Raw genomic sequence first — 19,448 nt, 5'->3', positions numbered from 1 at the left:
GCCTGATGTGGTGGTGCATGCCTGTAAACCCAGGCAGAAGGTTGAAGCAGAAGGATTGGTGAGAGTTGAAGGTCAGTCTAAGCTACATAGTGAGTTCAAAGAAAGCCTGAATTTTACAGTGAGAACCTGTCATACACACGCACACACATAAAAAAAATACTGTGAATTCTTTTGCCAAGTGCCATTCAAAAGAAAGGCAGTAACAATAATTTTTAACACTGTACTTTTATCTCATGTTATAAAGTCTTTCAGTGGCATGATGTGTCATTCTTCTCTATTTAGAAAGTAGAAAATAGATTTTTTTAATGAAAAAGAGCTCAAAGAGAAGAGATTTTTAAAATGGTAAAGTATTAATGGAGTTTATAAAAAGTTTTAATGTAAGTTTCTTATAGCAGTTTGTCAAGAGATATATTTTCCTGCAGACAGTTTATATTTGCATTCCGTTACTTTTATGCTCTCTGAAAAACATCTCATTCTTAAACAAGCAAACAATTTAGGCATAATATTATTGGATGAGAGGTTATTAAAGTCATTCCCTGCTTTCTTTTAGGCAAATGAAAATTCATTTTATAATTTCATCTACTCAAGTGTACTCACTTTACATTATCTTTTGGTAAATAACTTCAATTATCTAGCAACACTTTCTGTCAAGAGTTCTTTTCTCACAAACAAACATAAATTATATGTTTATAATTGTTATATATAACAAACTATAAACTGCTTTATAAGGATCCTGGGTATTCTACATAGCTTAACTCTAAATGTAAAAGAATCCTAATAATGTTATATAATTGGTTCTACATAAAAATTTTATAATTCACATGTTAAGCCTTAAGTGAGGATAGAGATAAATGATAGTATTCTACATAGCTTAACTTTAAATGTAAAAGAATCCTAATAATGTTATATATTTGGTTCTACATAAAAATTTTATAATTCACATGTTAAGCCTTAAGTGAGGATAGAGATAAATGATACTTATATTTTGATTGCCACTAGTATAAAGACCCATTAGAAGTAATTTATTTAAGAATTTAATCATTCTTTTACTTAAATATTCTTATTTATTTATATATTATCTCTGTCAACCCTGAGACCTTTCTCTGCTTTGCTCAAAAAGAAGTTTCATCTAGTCAGTGATTAAAACATATATATTTGCTTGTCTGTTAGAATAACTATGAATAAGATGATTATTTTATTCCCTGTCTTCTAGATGGAGATGTGGAATTAGTTAAAAGTGTGCAGAATCCCAGGAATGGTGGGTAAGATTATTGGGAATTAAAGATAGCCATCTATCAATAACTTGCTGGCGTTAATGTTCCATCATATGTTTAACAGTGCTATTCTTTGGTCAAGAGTGGAATTCTGTATTTTTATTTGTCTTGAGGAAGATGTTGAAGGTGGATTTTGAAGTTCTTTTAGAAATTATGTATCCTGGACTCATGTTATAATGAGGTTTTTATCATGAGCATGTTAACATCCTACTTTGGTTTTTGACATGAATCCATGATATTAATGCAACAGTAAAGCTAATGTGTTTTCTTGCTCTTTCCATTCCAGCTGCACAGTAGTTTGGCTAGCATGCAGTGTTATTATTTCAAGAATGTTTGCTATTATATTTCTTGCCAAATTCGTACTGTGTATCATTCTAAAAAGGATTTAACATTGTTAGAATGTTTTACTTTAGAAGATTGAGCTTCTAAAATTGGAAAAATGTTCATTTTAATATACAGAATTTTTGTTTTGAAGGCTGTAATGCTTTCATTCTTCTGTTTTGATCAATTTTGTACTATTTTGTTTTGTTTTAATTCATTGCGTATGAAGATATGAACAACTATTTTGAACAAAACAAGAGCCATTATGGTAGCCACTGTTGATCTCCTGTTTCTTGCTTTGAAATTTCATTCTGTGTCACTTGCATTGTTTTGTTTCTGATCTGCTTTGTTCTGTTTTACCCTCTTTAAAATAAAAAATATAAAATTTTTAATGATTTAAGATACTCAATTAGAATTAATAAGAGACAACTAAAAATACATTTTTAATGCTCATGAGAACAATGAAAGCTGGAAATAGATCTGAGGACCCATGAGAGTACATGCACTCTTCAAAGCCTTTAAATATGACTATGTTCATTCTATTGGAAAAAAAGTATGACTATGAAAGGATATAAGAAACAAGAAATTTAAAATTAGATTGGAAAGATTTGTAAAGTTTTCTAAGGGTGCTCAACATTGTAAGACAGTATAGGATAATCAAGAAATAGCTAACTCTGGTATGTACTGAGTTTTCAGAGGATTTTCATACAGGTATGTTCTCATCTGACTCTATTAGGAGATGAATGATAGGTAATACATGAACACAGAGAATTAACCATTGGGTATTTTTTTTTACTATTAATAGGTATTTTCTGATATTACAGAGAGCATTTCTTTAATTTATAAAATTACCATATGTAAAGACAAAATTCATAAATTAATAAAATTATGAAATTTAAGAAAACAGGTATTTTAAAAGAAATGATGGTCAGTAAGCTGGTGGGCATATGAAAAGATGTTCAATGACAAAATGAAGATGCAAGTTAACCTGCTTTTCTGTTTTGACAGATGTCAGAAAAGACAGACAACATTGCAGTAGAAGAAATTACAGGCAAGCATCTCTCAAAAGGTTTTCAATAAGTATACCACATGATTTTCTTAATTTTTGTTTTTAAAAGATATAAATGATTACTCTTATGCTAGACATTCAGCCAAGAACATAACTTTTTAAAAGAATGATTAGGTAATATAAGACAGACATAAGGAAATACCTAAAAAACTCAATGTATCTAGTACAAATAAGTTTCATATTTTCCATCTTTCTTTTTCTACAAACATAGAGAATTCAGTGGTGCTTGAGACAGCCTATAGATATAGAACCTGCTTCAGGAAGATCCAAATCTTGGGGAGAAAAATAAATAATGGTTGAACTCTGGTTTGTTTATCCAGCAAATATTTATTGAGCAACTTTTAATGTGCTGACTGCCAGTCTCAGGCTAGGAATAGAGTATGAAACTAACTTGTAACTTTTAAGTTGTACCAAGGAATACTATAGTTAAGTTCACAAAGATTTTCATGAACTACTGTGATTTAGATCGTACCTACCTCCCCCTTTTCCACCAATGTAACCTTTCAGTACTCAGTGACAAAAAGAGGAAAAATCAAAACACAGAGCTAACTGACCATTAGATCCTATACTTTTTTGCCTGCATCCAGGGCTTTCCTCTCTCTTTCTTAGTCCAACCAGTGCATCATACAGTAATTATACAGAAAATAACACATTGGTTAGAGTGCACACAACAGATGAGACCTTCTTTATACCCTACTTTATACCCTACAGGATTGTTTCATTTCCTCTAAGAACTGGCCAAAGTAGGGGTCAGATTATTATACTGATTCTATAAGATGGATATTAAGTACTTAGAACAGGTACTCAAAGAAAGACTCTGTCCAGTACCTGCAGAAGTAGAAAAAGAAGATGAAGAGGTCACAAAGAGCCAGAAGTCATCATAAGATTTAAGTGTTTCAGATAAGAAGAGGATTCTAAGCTCTCTTGGGGTAGTGGTCTAGCTTTTAGAATTGTAATGATGCTTAGAAATGCATGCAATTACGGTGTCTAGTAAATACTTCTGTTGTTACTGCTATTTAATTATAAGAAAGTACTGTGAACTCTACATTTTGTTGGTTTCCTGATTTAGATACAGAAGAAAATCAAAGCATACTAGAGACAGTAAGAGGCAAAATAAGAGAAAAACTAAGAAATGCTAAGGTAATTATTTTTTTAAAGTTCTTGTTTTCAAGTTTATCACTTTAAATGAAAAATATAGAATAATAAACTTGTATTTTTAAAAAAAACCTGAAGTAGCCATAGGTGACACATGTGTAATAATAGCACTCTGGGAATAGGAGACAGATAGAAGGATCTCAAGTTAAAGCCCAGCCTGGATAGTTTAGGAACGTGGCGACACCTTGTCTCAAGGAGCTGAGTGCAAAGGCCTTGGGTTTAATCCTTAGTACCAGAAAAAAAAATTGAAATTCAGTCCTTTTTATTGTCTGTGATTTTTTTCAATATGGGGCTTGGTCCAAAGCTCATACATGCCAGACAGTGCTACGCCATACCTTTAAGATGCATCCCCAGTCATAAAGTTCAATCTTCAACAGAGCTCCTTAATTTTAGAAAGCTTCAAATTCTTTGCTGCTTTTTCCCATTTTGTTGTGTGACATTCCTATAATGTAAAGTCTAAAGACTCAAAAAAAAGATGTGAGTGAGTCATATTAATTATATATGACATCTTGTGAAAACACATATGTACATACATATACATGTATACTTCTAAAAAGAAAAACTTCAGAAAGTCTTAATTTTTGTTATATAAGATTCCTGGGCACACTTACGCTTATTTTTATAATTTAATTATGCTGACGGGAAAAGTCTTCAACTCAGCTGTTCATTGATATTGAGATGGCATTAGTGGTCTAAGATGAATAACTTTTTTTTAAACAAAACTTTTTAAAATAGTTTTGTTGACTGCAAAAATTACCCACTTTAAGTGTATGATCCAATAACTTTTAGTTAACTTTCTAGAATTACGCAGTTGACACTACAGTCTAGTTCTAGGCTTACCACTTGGAAAAGGAGCCCTCATGGTAATTTTCAGTCACTCCCCATTTACAGTTGGCATTACTTTTTATCCTAAAAAAGTATGATAAAATATTCTTAAAAGATAAACTTAAGGGCTGGAGATTTAGCTCAGCGGCATAAGTGCCTGCTTTGTAAGCGCGTGGTCACAAGTTTAATCTCCGGTACTGATGAAAAAAAAAAAAAGATAAACTTAGGTGTAATAAAATTTTAAAGGATTTCTTTGTGCAGGCAAGCACTCTGCCACTGCACTGTATCTCCAACACAGTGATTAACTTTTAAAGTTAATAGGATAGCTAAATCATAGATGCAGACAGGCTACAAGATAAACTTGGGTATTTCTCAGATGTTGAATTTATTGCTATTAGCTGTGTGTTTTACTTTTTATTTTAGAACTGTTTCCTCACAAATCTCTCTTAAAACACTTTGATATATATATATATATATATATATATATCAAAGTCATGATTTTCATTTTAAAGATCCATTTTTCACAACATGACAAAAATAAAATCTTATTTATTGGCAAGTTTATAACTAAGAATATGCCAAGATATTAAATTATCCATAATTCCACCAAAGATTGTGAGATGAAATGGTACTTGTGTCTGTATGTGAAAACTCAGAACGTTTAAAAATAGAGAGAAAAATATCAGACTTGAGCCAGTATATTGTTCAGACTGTGAGGTGATACTCTTAATTCTCAGATTAAAGTGAGGAAATATCTTGGGAGGATGGAGATAGTGGCTTTTCTTTATTCTGGTTTATATTGCAATTACCAAAACATAAAAGAATTTTTGAAATCTCACAAACTAAATAGACTCAAATCTAAATATAACTTGATAGAAATAACTTAGTTGTCCTCTTCCTTTTTTTAAATAATAGTTTACCATATTACAGGCAAGTATTTCTTCACCTATAAGAAGAAAAATGTTCATTTAAACACTTAAGTACTCACTTACTATTATTTAACCCCCAGACTGAAGTCTTACTGGATGAAGGTCTTGCATTTTTCATTCTGAGTGGTGAAGAAGGCTCAATGTTGGGCCAGTCATCAAAGCAGGTTGGATTTCTTCGTTTCCCTCTCACATTCTCATTCTCAAGAAAGCAACTCTTTATTGGAGGCATAGGATGCAATATTTTATTGGAGATGAAATTTTTATTTTGTTTTCCTCTCCTCTTTCACCTGAGAAATTGTTCATAATAATACCTAACATTTATTATATATTGGATGCCAATGATACACTAAGCCTGTAAGATGAACTGGGTAATTTGAATCCCTGTGACAACTCTGTGAATCAGGCATTGTTATTTTTATCCTACAGGTGAGGAACCTGAGACAGAGTTGGTTGAGCATTGATAGAGCTGGGGAGTATAGGCTGTCTGCTCGGAAGCCTGTGTATTTTTTCCCCAGTTTCTCTCCAAGTACCCTACATTGTTCTCCATCATCTCTACTATTGCTTATTGTTTCCCCAGTCTTCATGCCTCCAAGGCCAATCCTGCAGTTTGATTTCTCCTAGTTCTTTCAGTTTCTTAGTCTTCTGTTGCTCTGTGCTGGCCCTTTCCTCCAGGATGAATTAGTCTCACTTATCTTTTTGCACACCTACCTGATTTGTCATCTCATTAACTTTCTTATTTTTTCCTGTTCTTAGAATTTTTTCCAGTTCCTCTGTACTTTCAAATCTCTTCACGGGTTTTTCATTTGTTTTAGTTTTTAAGACAGGGTTTTGTATTCTGGACTGGTCTTAAACTTATTAATGGCTCAGGCTGATCTAAAATTCATGATGATCCTCCTTCCTCAGTTTCCCAAGCACTGGGCTTACAGGCGTGAACCACTATGCCCAGCTGTCTTCATGGTATTTTTAAGGCCCCTGCTACTTGGAGCTACCTATTCCAGTTGTCCCACCTAATGTCTTCTGATACTTTCATTCATTCCACAGCCCTCAGGTTCTCCTTTCAAGTCCTTCTTGGGGCCTCCGTTTGCCCTCCTATTTACTTCCCAGTCTCCATCATTCCTTCCTTTGTATTCTTTGCTCTGTGTTTTTTCATTCCTTTTGGTTTTTTTCATGATAAAAATTTTATCATTTAAAATGTCAACCAGATGATGCAGAAATAGCACAGAAAACCATGAGAAAGAAAATAAAGATCATCCGAAATCCTACTGCCCTGAGACAACCACTGCTATCATTTTTCATACCTTTCTCTGTGCCTATGCTCATACATCCATACACATAGTTTTATATAAATAGAATCACAAGTGAATGATAATTCCATTTTTTTCAGTTGCTCAGCCAAACCAGATGTCATCCTTGGATATTCCTTTATTTGGGTGACTTGTTCATGACAAATCTGTTCTTCACCGTCTCTTACAGCTTATTTACATGCTACACAATATTCAGTGTGATCCTGTTGAAATCTAGGACAAACTATTCTTTTGCTTACACGATTTAATGATTTCCTGCCTCACTTAAAGTGTATGCTAAAGTCCTTATGTGACCTGGCCCCTTCAGCACCACTCTAACTTCATTTCATTTCTTCTACTTAGACCTTTTCTCACATCTACCTTCAACCACACTGGCTTCCTAATGTTCTTCACTTACAGCATTCTTTTGCCTATGTATCTGCGTAAAACAGTGATGTTGAATCTGTGATACCCATGCCACAGCAAGCTATTTGCTACCATTAAAAACTCTAAAAGTTTGCCATCACTGGCTTAGAGATTCCTGTCCTATCCTAATGCTCTATCCCTTAGGTACATTTGGGTCTCTATTCAAATGACACATTGTTAAAAATACTGTATCTGACAGCTGTTCCTAAAATGTCACTCAGCCCAGCATTTTCTCTTGTTTTATTTTTCTTCACAACATATTGCCATGTAACACTATGTCTATTTATTCATCTTATTTGCAGAATACATTAGACACTCAATGAATATTTGAATATCAAAAAAATGTTTACCAAACATCCCTGTGTTCTTAAATTCCAAGTTAATTGCATCCCACCATCCAGTGGTATAGATTACAACATGAGAATCCTGTCCTTGATCCTCCCATGCAGCAGAGTGCCAGTGTAGGTACTGGAGCCATGACTATTCTTCCCTCTCTTAGGGCAAGTCCACAATAAATCAGTTCAATAAGATTGGAGGAGTGGCAAAAAACTACTTGAGTATGAGGAATTCCAGGGTTAGATATTTAGAGGTGTCTGGAGAAGCTGTCTACCTGGTGATTTTGTGACCTAGAGAAAATTAGTCTCCCTATCATAAAGTGGAAAAGCCCCTATTTCACTGGAGACTGAATTTGTTTGTGGTCTCTTTCTGCTGAGAGATTGAAGACTAGTTCCAAGTATCTTGTCTAGACAACCTTGATTTAGATCTAAAAATAGTTCCAAATGTTTGCACCACAGTTTAACAGGCATGTTGCTCTAAGATGGAAAAGATGAAATAGGGGTAGGTAATATTTGTTTTTTACCACTCAATAGTCATTTAGAAGCATCCACACTCTTACCTTCTGAATTGTTCCCTGTCACACAGATACTGCTGTGCTGTACACTGTGTGGTGAAGACCAGGAAGGTGATCTAGGGAAGTAGTTGGACTTAGACTATATAAGAACAAATTAGGACATAGATATCTTATATTAGTCAATATCACAGTTTGTCTTGGGCTAAAAATAGAGTCACATTGGATAGAGGTCATAAAAGAGACCTGTAGGGACAAAAGACAGAAGCTAGATTGAGTTTCAGAGACTACCATTTGAGCAGACCTTGGCTCTGAGGGCAGTTTGAAAGCCCTGGCCCACACATTCGCAGCGCTGTACAGGAAAGTTGGATGGCATCTCCAGCTGGAACAGAGATCAGCTGTTAGTCTGTTATTGAGATCTTCAGAGAGATACACTATGTGCAAATCTGCCAAATCTTGCTCTTAGACATTATCATACCTTGTCTGAAGTATAAAAAAGAACATAAGGATTTATGTATGTAAATTTTTTTGATTTTATGAAAGGGATAAGCAGGTATAATGATATGATGACTTGATATGAACCTGCGTGATGTTTACAGCATTTTTAGAATTTTGTCAGAGTTGGTAAAGGCCATGCAAGGTTTTGTATTCAAAATAATTCTTTATTTCATTTTTTACCCTACTTAATTTTTGAGAATGTATTTTTAGTTATACTCATTCAGTACGTGTAGATTTCAAATGAGATATCATACAAGAAAATTCATGCTTTTATTTTTGTGAAAAGACTCCTGATCATGGTATTAAAATATATATTTTATTATTTAGCAATATATCTTTGTATCTATAGTCAAGTTATTTATACTATATATCATATACCGTATATATATAATACTTCAGAATTTCACTGTAATGACTCTGCTTATTTGTTGCTTATTTGTTGAATCTTTTATGCTTTTTTGCCTTTAAATTTCTTCTAGGAAATAGCATTCCTATTTCATATTATTTCAGGTAGCACTGCTTTGTGAGTGATAGAAAAAAGGAGCGATTAAGATAATATGATCTGTCATCTCTGGATTCTATCCTATACTTTTGAGTCTCCTATTTGAAATATCATAATCCAATATTTTGAAACATTTTCCCACAGGGCAGGAGGAGTTTAAATTACAGTTCTATTTCAGCACCTTTAATTGGAGAATTACAAAATTGGCTATAGAAAAATCATATTGTATAGTGATGAATTCCTCTATGTAAAGTGAAATTTCATTATAACACACTTCGAGCTAATACTTGATCTGAAAGAGGTATATCAGAAATACAGATTACGGTAAGGTTGCAGTATATTTTATTCATCCATGTCTTAATCATTGGGGACAAGATGTAAACTTATTTTTCTTTTTGGTATTCAACAGAGATCATTAAATGATAGTTACTCCAAATGCTTTACAGTTGGTAATAAATTACAAAATGTTGCTAAAAGCCAAGATGAAGATTTTATGGAAGAAGTCGTTTTTGCAGATTTATTTGAAGTAAAAGCTGCTGAATATGAAGATGATCAAGAAAAACTAACAAAAGAGCAGGCAAATATTTTTATGCCAAGTAGTTCCCCAGGTAATGTACTTTTCCACTAGAATATTGTCAAGTTATTGAAACATATTTTAAGATTTGTATTCTGGATAAATGAAAACATTGATCTTAAGCGTTTTTATAAGTTTTCTATGTTTTTCTTCTGTTTTGGACTTTAATATCTGTTTTATTATTAAGTGGCCAACCAGTATAAACTGCCAAAAGGTATGACCCCACGCATTTTAGAAGATGAAGGATTCTATATTCAGAAAAAGCCCAAAGTATTTAAAAAGACCTGCAACAAAATGGAAAATCGCCTGCTTACACTAAGTGAGGCAAGTGCACTAGTTGACAAGTTATACAAGTTATGGATATTGTGCATGAGACTTATTTTTAGAGAAATATTTACTATAATTCTTAAATATTTTTATAGGGAAAGTGTTGGTTTGAAGAGAGTGGAAAAATAATGTCATTACCTTCACCTATTAGACAGTCGTGGAATTTCAGATTAAACATCAGCAAGGAATCTTTAAACCCAGCACTAAAGACTACATACAAGAAGGTAACCATGTAATGATGGCTGGAATTCTTGTGATATCAATTATAACAAGTTTTTATGGTTTAATTTTACCCTTTAAATATATTGAGTCTAGTAATATAACATAATCTATAATGAAATCTAAAGCATCCCTTAAAATAGTGTTTTTGAGGAATATTTTATAACATGGAAAAATGCTCAAAATAAAATGTGGAGTAAAAAAAAGAAAAATCCAGCATCAAGGCCATTCCTAATTTTGACAAAACAACGAATAAATTAATGGCTTTCAAGGTAACCATTAATAACTTCTACCACCTACTGTGGCTCTCAGAAGCTGGAGAAGGTAATTGGGATGGTGGAATTTCTAAGGACACTCAAAGTGAGTTTAGACTGGAGAGCAAAAAAGCTAGAGGAGGAAGTCATTGTGGGCTTCAAGTTTCTGAAGAGCTATCTTTCAGGTGAAATATTTTATTAGTTCTCTATAACCAAGCAAGGTCAAAAAGATAGAAATGATGAGGGATAAATGTTAACAGAAAGCCAAAAACAAAACTGTGTAACACTGAAATTAATTCTCGAGAGGTAAACTCCCTGACACATTGGTTATAAGCAACAGACTTCTAAAACCTTGTAGTTGTTTGCCTGCCTTCTTGAAATCCAACTGAGGAATAAAGATGCTTCCTCGCTCAGGAAACATTTAGCTGCTATAATGGTAGCCTGTATTCCTTGAGGGACATTGATCTGTTTACATCAGGTTTGCAATGGGGAACAGTTTTTTCAGAATACCAAGCAAATGTAATAGCACTGTCACAAACTAGACAGTTTATTTTCTGTTGAAAATTACAGAATAGCACACACAGTATGTATAAGAGTAGAGGTTCATTTTTGGTTCATGGTTTTGTGCCACGTTGAGGGGCTGTATCTGATGATGACATTTTTGCTGGTAGGTTCCTGATATGGCACAGGGCATCAAATGACAAGAGACAAGGGGATATGCCAGCCCCAAAGAGATCCAGCCAAACTGGCTTTTATAGTAAACACATTCTTGTGATAACCCATTAAGCTACTAATCACATTCATGAATTAATCCATTCATAAGGCCAGAGCCCTAATCTTGTCTGAACAGGTCTCCCCTAGTCCCATCTTTAAATATCTCATAATGGCATTGAACTTCAATACAATATGAGTTTCAGATGAGATTAAACAATAGCACATGCCGTTTTATACTAGATGGATCCAGAGAGCGGGTTCAGTGTTGGTTAATTTATTTTGTAATACGAGGCCTTCTCACTGAGCTACATCTCCTGTCCTTTATTATTTTTTAAGATAAAGTTTCCTTGATTTTCTCAGTTGCCCAGGCTTGGATCACCCTGTCTTAGTCTCCCAGAGCACTGGGATTACAATCATGTGCCACCGTGCCCTACTTCATTTTTCTCCCTCTTAGATACATTTATCATAGCACTTACTGGGAGTAACTAGAAATTGATGAATTTGTCGATTTGATGATATGCAAGAATTAAGTTGTACATGTTAAGTAACACAGTAACTTCAAACTGAATCGCCAGATGAATCACATTAATGTTCAAATATATGCGATTAAACTCAAAATGGACTAAACCATTCATGAATCATTTTGCATATAATCTAGGCCTACAGAATTTCAGCAATTTAGGGACAATCTAGGGATCAGATAAAGACTATCTCTCAGGGGCTGGGGATTTAGCTCAGCGGCATAAGCACCTGCCTTGAAAGCAGGCAGTCGTGAGTTTGATCCCTGGTACCGATAAAAAAACAAAAAAAAAGGCCAAAAAAAAAAAAAAAAAAGAAAAGACTATCTCTCTTAGTCAATTTCCTGTCTCTGGGATGAAAGTACAACATTAACAACTTAAAGGAGGAGAAATTTATTTTGGCTCACAGTTTTAGTCCATGGACATCTTATTCTAAGTCACTAACAATAAAAGGGGCATGGTTGAGGAAAAGGTGCTCAACCCATGGCAGTGAGGAAGCAGAAAGAGAAGGGGAGTAAGTCCAGATCATCTCCCACCCAGTGACCTGTGACTTCTAATGAGGCCCCACTTCCTAATAGCATATTCAGCTACAATTTTATCAGTGGATAAATACAGTGCTCCCATAATCAATAATCTTCTAAAAGTAAACCTATATCTCTTTCCATATAATATATATATATATATGGAATATATATATGATAGCTAAGATGACTATACTACTAATTATGTTCTTAGAAAAGAACAGTTAATACTCATATGATTAAATCAATTTTGCATGTCTATATCTGGTAATTTAAACAACACTTTTGAAGATAACAGTTTGCAATATAACAACCATTGTTGAATTCCTACCATCCTGTTTTGAAAACTATATTGTTATTGGTTTTGGATTTTTTGTTTATTTGTTTTGTCTCTTTTGCTTTTTGTTTTTCTTTTCCTTCTGTGTTTTTTCTCTTTAAAAAAATAAAAATTTAAAAAGCAACATTTTCCCTATGTAGCATTTGTTTAGGTGACTGAAGTGCCTCCAGTGAATTTTCTAGATGATTACCAATATATTCATTTAGAAACAATGCTTTACTGAATCATTAGTATTTGACTCTAGCCCACAGATGATCAGTGTACCGCCATATAATCAAACTCAACCCAAAACTTGTTACATTTGTCATGGTGTTTCTGTAGGAAAGTATTTTTGGTCCCATAATTCAAAAATTCAACTTTGACCAGTAAGCAAGAGTAAGATAGATGACAATAATTTATAGCAAGATAACTAAAATGCCATAATACAAACATGATTAAAGATTGTAATCAGTTTCAAAGAAAAACATTGTTTTTGCTTGTTTGTATTATTTTTCTACAATTTACATGCTACTTTTATAAGAAGTTACTTACAATTTTTAAAAGAATCAAATCAACATTGTTTATATTTTTCTTTAAAAGGCAATAAAATCTGACATCGGAAGTTCTTTTAGAAGCAAAATAGAAGGACAAAGGGAAATATACCAATTAGATCTCAACATTATTGGTTTGCAATTTAGTCATCATCCTCTATTCAATCAGGAACAAGTATTATGTGCTAGGCTCCTGCAACTTTATGAATGTTTTCAGGACAGGCAGCAACAGAATTTACCACAGCTACTTTATGAAAAGGTGAGAATGGACTTTGTTGTATTTCAGAGCTGAACATTTAGTATGAAAGAGCAAAAGTTCTCAGTATACAGCAAGTTATCATAGAACATTTTCCCTTGCTTTTTTTTTTTTGTACCAGGAATTGAACTCATGAACTCGTGCTTATGCCACTGAGCTAAATCCCCAGTGCCCTCTTGTTATTCTTAATCAGTTATAGCAGTGATTTTAGTTTTTGTGAAAAGAAAAAAAAAAAAACACCTGAGAGTTGACTTGTTGAGACACCTTCAAAAATCCTGCAGTAATTTTATCACATACACATTACTTACTTATTGGTGATATTGTTGTTTCTATGGCTTTGACTTAAAAGAGCCATGTCTACTTTTAAAGTTTTGTAATAGAGTATTTTGATAAAAATATTGGAGATCTTGAATTTCATGTCAAATTGAAGAGTCTTGGTCTGAGATAAGCAATCCAATTTGTCATCTAATGACATGAAAACTGTATAAATTCTGAGGAGGAATCAAAAAGAGTTCCCACTAATCATTTTCAGAAACCTACACCTGTCATTTAGACTCTGCTGGGTTGCCAATATATGAGTGTTTTTTTTAAAGTAGTGTTCTCTTTGACAAGGTGTTTTGATAGATTGTGTTCATCTAATGAGCAAATGAAAAACATCCTAAAGTCTCTGTATATAAATACGCTAATGAAACAAAATTGTTATTACTAGATCAGATTTTAAGATTAGATAATATTGTTGAAGAAAAAGTTCTATAAAGTAGAAATCTATAAACAATTTACTTTTTTGGCAATACTGGGGATTAAGCCTATTTTAACCATAATATAGTTAAACATTTAATTCTGAAGGAGTCACTAAGATATGCTGAAGCAATCAGTGTTCTGCCAACCAAGAAAACTGATCATTTAAGAGCATCCAGTAGTGTCTAATATCTGATAAACCAAAAATGTAAAATACTTTTCTACGTATCCTTGCAGTGTGTGTGTGTGTGTGTGTGTGTGTGTGTGTGTGTGGTGTGTGGTGTGTGGTGTGTGGTGTGTGTGGTGTGGTGTGTTATGGTATGTGTGTAATGTCTAGCCTTGTCTTCTATCTAGTGTTTATAGTTGTGTCTTGGGTGAAGTTAGGGTCCAAATCAATATTTCTCCTCAGAGATTAGCAAAATAACCAAACAATAATTTTTGGGTTTTTTTGTATTTAAATTCTTTGGTTAATTTACATAATTTTATAACTATTATGTAACTATATACATAATTTCTGTACTTTAAGCACTGCATTTAGAATAAGTCAGCTACACATCATATTTTTATAGATTTGTTCAAGAATTATTTATTCTATAGACATACTGGTCTAGTCCTGCCCTATTTTCATCACTGTGTTTAATTACATTTTACCATGTATAATTATTAAATCATGATATGTAGTAGGAAAATTATCTTTTCATTGTGTTTTCTAAAATATTTTGGATACTCAATGGATTTGATATTCCACGGAAACCTTAGAATTCACATCATCCTATACTTTGTTATCACTTTATTGTGGTTATACTATATTGTTGTGCTGTGAAAGAAACTGTGTCTTTATTGCTTAGCTAGGAATAAAGTGTATCCCTATTTGTTTGGACCTTTCATGTATGCCAGTTGGAAAGTTGGTATCAGTTGGCAGTAGTCACCCTTGTACAAATTTCTCCTACAAGTTTAGGGTATAGTTTCCTTCAGTTTATTTCTCGATGACAACATGTGTAAGATAACTGTTTTATACCTTCTGCAGTATACTTTCTTGATTTTATTTTTTCTTATTTTCCTACATTATGTGTTACACTTTCATGGGGATACATAGATTGTCAATATATGTATATAAATATGGATGTGATAATGGCAATGTCTATGGATAAAGGCATATCTTTTCTCTTACTACGAGGTTTTAAGTGGAAGATAAAGTACATACCTCTGCTCAATCTGCCATTTTGATCTAATGGCATTTCTTTAAACAACCGATGAATTGATTGCCTGGTATGTTGAAGATATGATTGTTTACTGCTCGAGTAGATAATTCAGAATCTTGTCAGTTTTGCTCCAAACTTGTTATATGGGGTATATCTTGAAAAACAAGACAGTAATACTCAAAATAGTTCTATATATGTGCTTACACTTACAGATGAATTGCAGTAATGCTTACAGGTAGACGTAATATACCAAAGAGCTCTTTTCTTTGTTTTATAGTTGCAAACACTGACAAATGCTACCCAATCAATTAATGAAAACTTTGAAATAACCCAGCTTATCAGAAAGTCTTTACAAGATTATTATTGGCAGATAAGGTAGGATATTAATCATTCATGCATTCATCAAACATGTATTAACTTCTTTAGATAAATCACTGCACTTGCTGTAGAAGATGTAAGAGAAGTACAAGATCCCTAATCTTTAGGAAATTATAGAAATGGTCACAGTCTTTCTTAGACTAATGTTTGTGTAAAAATATTTCACAGAAGTGCCATGAGAAAGCAGTTGTTGTTTTAATATCCACTAATGTTTTCTAAAAATATTTATTGAAGAAAGTTAATGGATTAACTAAATGGACTTGGATGATAATCTCAGATATTTGCATATATTTGAAAATTAGTGTGCATTTACATAAGTACAAAGTACATAATTCACTCCAAAGATGTGGCTCTATAAACATATGAACTTAAGACCCTTGTGTAAAAAAAACATGGATTACAAGTTGAGAAACTTGGCTTATAAACTAATTAAGAAATACTGGCTTATAAACTAGTTGAGAGAAGTTACCAGAGTATTGAACAACTGGGAAACTATAAAATGAAGCATAATAATGTGTCAAAGAAGTTTCAAAAGTAGGAAAGCTCATTTGGAAGATAACTTACTTGGTAGAAAGTTTAATTGTACACACACACACACACACACACATATATAAATGATTTGATAGGTGCAAAAAATTTCTGATTCTTTGCCCATTGACCTGATATGATTCTTCAGAACCTTAGCCACAAGAGAAGACAAATAACTGATGTTTCCTAGAACAACATTTTAAAATGCAGATAATATTATTTGAACAGGTTAGCATATCCTTTTAAAAAAGGCCTGGCATGAGATGAGTACTCAATAAATATTAGCAGAATAAATAAAAACAATCAGTATTTACAACACAATAAACTGATGTTATTTATATTAACTAAAATTGAAGGCAAAGAACAGCCATTGACATAATGAACACAGAACAAGTAAACTTTGATGCAAGAAACAGGGAAAAGTTGGCTCTATATGGGGTCCAATACTGGTAGGGAATGGTCCACTACAGGAGGTGGAGTGAGGTGCTTACTAGGTAATCACATTTATTAAAATATAAAAATAACAATGTAATAAATTTTGACTCAGGACAATTGATTTTGTGGTTTAGAAATGGTACACGGTATATTTTGGATATCTGAAAGACAATATCTGTGTTAAAAGAGATGTAACATGAAAAACAATGAAAAATGATACACATGTACTTAACCTTTAATGACTTTCTCCTTGCCCACAATTAACTAGGACCCAGGAAAGACATCTCCAAGTCATTTATGACTCCTCTTTTTGCTGCTTCTCTCATCCTTTATGTCCAACTAGTAACCACATTCTTTTACTTTTTAATTTTTAAAATTTCTTTTCCATCCTGTCCTTTCTCTCTTCTGCATTCTCGCCAGTCCTGCTTACTTCAAGCCTTCATCTTCCAGATGGACTACTTTGTCTGCTAATATACCTCTCTTTAAACCCTACTCCATTCTGAAATCAGACTGAATTTGCTTAGTAAACAAAACTTCATTAATGATTCTCCATACTTCCTTCAAAATAAAACTCAAAAGCTTTAGCATGATCTGCAGTTCTTTGCATAATCTCACTCCTGTTCACCTCTCCATTCTCATATTAGGGGCTCTATGTCTTGGAACTTTATACTTCAGTATCCTAAATGGAGCATCTTAATACCTCTCTATTGTGTTTTAATGCTTTTGTTTGTAAATACTCTGTCATTTTTTTCTGTTTAATACTTAGCATACAAAATTTATTTCAATGTTATGTCAATTTTTCAGCAATGCTCTTATGTACCCATTAGAATATATATATATATATATATATATATATATATATATATATATTCTATAAAGGGATAGTGTTTTGTAGTTCCTGTTTCATAATTCTCATCACATTTATAAGTCTTTATTCTGTATTCTTCATTTAGATAGTAGTTTCTGGCATCTAAAATAATTCCTGCCATATAATAAATATCTATTATGTATTTATTGATTTGAAATGAATACTATTCTTTATGAGTACCTATAATTTTATTAAGTCTTTCTCTACTATTGCGTACCATTCTATTATTTATGATCAAATTCTACATTGTCTAGGTTTCTAATGCAACATCTATAATGCTCTATTGCATTGATTAATTTGCATGTCTATAAGTTCCTTAAATCCATAGAGCATGTCTTTTGACCTGTTTGCTCATGTTTGCCAGCACAATGCCTGACATGTAACAAGTATTGAATAATTACCCACTGAATGAGTGGATGATTGAGGAAAATAGGCTTCTGTTTCTAGCAGTATAGTAACCTGGATTTCCTGAATAGCCCTACCAGGGTAAACAACTAAAATGTCAAATGAAATACATAATTTATTTTTATAAACAAATTCCTGAGGTAGCAGGAACATAAGGAGTATGCAGAAGTCAAAAACAAAGTGAAAGGAAAAATCCTAGGAAATCAGAAACAAACTACCTTTTACACTGAGCTATCATTAAAGAGGTGTAATAGAGTACTGAGGCAAAAAATAAAGCGAGTTTAGACTAAAGTCTAATAAAGATTACTATGTAACAGGTGTTAAATCTCAGAAAGTAATCAAAAGGGAATGATAAAGAAACTTGTCTTTGATCTTGACACTAAGAAAAGAGGAAAATTTCCCTTTTGACAGTTCATAATCAGGGCCAGGGATTTAGTTCAGGGGCATAAGCACCTGCCTGGCAAGCACAAGATCATGAATTTAATCCCTGAAACCAGAAAAAAATTCATAATAAAAAACCAAACTTAATTCAGAATTATGACCTGAATTAGATAGATTTATTTTTAAAATTTTGATAGTATTGAAGGTTGCATCTGGGACATACCACCACTGAGCTACATCTCCAGGCCTTTCTCTTGTTTATTTATTAATTCATTTATTCATTTAATTTTTTGTGATATTGGTGATTGAATCTAGGGCTACATCTCCATTGATACAGAATTGTGTTAAGGTGCCCAGGCTGGGCTCAGGCTTACTGTCCTCCTGTCTCATCCTCCCAAATAGCTAGAACTATTGGCATGATCCACCATACCCAGCTCAAATTTAGTATTTAACTTGAGATGGTCCCACATTGGTAGTGATAACAAACAACTGGCAAACCAACTATATAGTCATCTGGAAGAACACAGTTTTAATCCTAGCTCAGAGATTATTCGTAGATACATTATTATAGAGAACATGATCTCTTCTTTTGCAATTACACAAAGATACCAGGAGGAAGAAAGAGCACCAGTAATCGTAGAGATGTATAAGACTTAGGAAAGATAATGGAATCATCAAATATGTAATATAACTTTATTTAAATAAAAGGCAAGATTGAAGATATCTCCAAATAAGATACAGTTCTGGGAAGACAGAAAAGGACCTTACAGTTCAGATATTGGGCTCTATGCTATTATCACTGATTACTACTTCTGATTACAGCAGTGCAAAGAGATGGAAACCTTTGTTGCTTTACCTTGCCTCATTGTTGCAAGAGCTTCTTCTTAACTCCTTGTAGGTTCTCTTGAAATTCTAACATCCTAAATTGGAACCAGTCCTACTGTAGTGGCTTTGGAGCCACCTACATAACTTATGTGTTGACAAAATAAAAGTTGTGGGTGCCTCAGCCATACCAAAGCAAGCAAAAAACAACAGATGGGCATGTATTCTGTTTCACACATAGTGAATTATTAGTTAGAAATTAACTAAAATGCTACACGTATTGCAGGAGCAATTATCACAATGTATGGGCTT

At 33.1% G+C, this 19,448-nt stretch overlaps 1 protein-coding gene across 1 annotated transcript in view; it reads left to right on the top strand.

The window, feature by feature from the left end:
* Positions 1 to 315: 315 nt before the first annotated feature.
* Cc2d2b (coiled-coil and C2 domain containing 2B) overlaps positions 316 to 19,448 on the top strand; it is a gene marked incomplete at its 5' end in the record, with an annotated part of 97,751 nt that continues 78,618 nt past the window's right edge. The window contains 10 exons of the mRNA XM_063245163.1: positions 316 to 342; positions 2,604 to 2,663; positions 3,727 to 3,804; positions 4,862 to 4,871; positions 5,598 to 5,737; positions 9,539 to 9,737; positions 9,891 to 10,027; positions 10,126 to 10,254; positions 13,173 to 13,382; positions 15,597 to 15,694. Of these exons, the coding sequence (XP_063101233.1) occupies positions 316 to 342; positions 2,604 to 2,663; positions 3,727 to 3,804; positions 4,862 to 4,871; positions 5,598 to 5,737; positions 9,539 to 9,737; positions 9,891 to 10,027; positions 10,126 to 10,254; positions 13,173 to 13,382; positions 15,597 to 15,694 (1,088 nt within the window). The remainder of the gene's footprint in view (positions 343 to 2,603; positions 2,664 to 3,726; positions 3,805 to 4,861; positions 4,872 to 5,597; positions 5,738 to 9,538; positions 9,738 to 9,890; positions 10,028 to 10,125; positions 10,255 to 13,172; positions 13,383 to 15,596; positions 15,695 to 19,448) is intronic.

Source organism: Cavia porcellus, unplaced genomic scaffold, assembly GCF_034190915.1.
Source record: "Cavia porcellus strain 051 isolate PalLab524CR breed Dunkin Hartley unplaced genomic scaffold, mCavPor4.1 scaffold_2, whole genome shotgun sequence".
NCBI classification, from domain to species: Eukaryota; Metazoa; Chordata; class Mammalia; order Rodentia; family Caviidae; genus Cavia; species Cavia porcellus.
The sequence above is the reverse complement of the archived record's forward strand: the minus strand, read 5'-3'. Positions and strand labels throughout refer to the sequence as shown.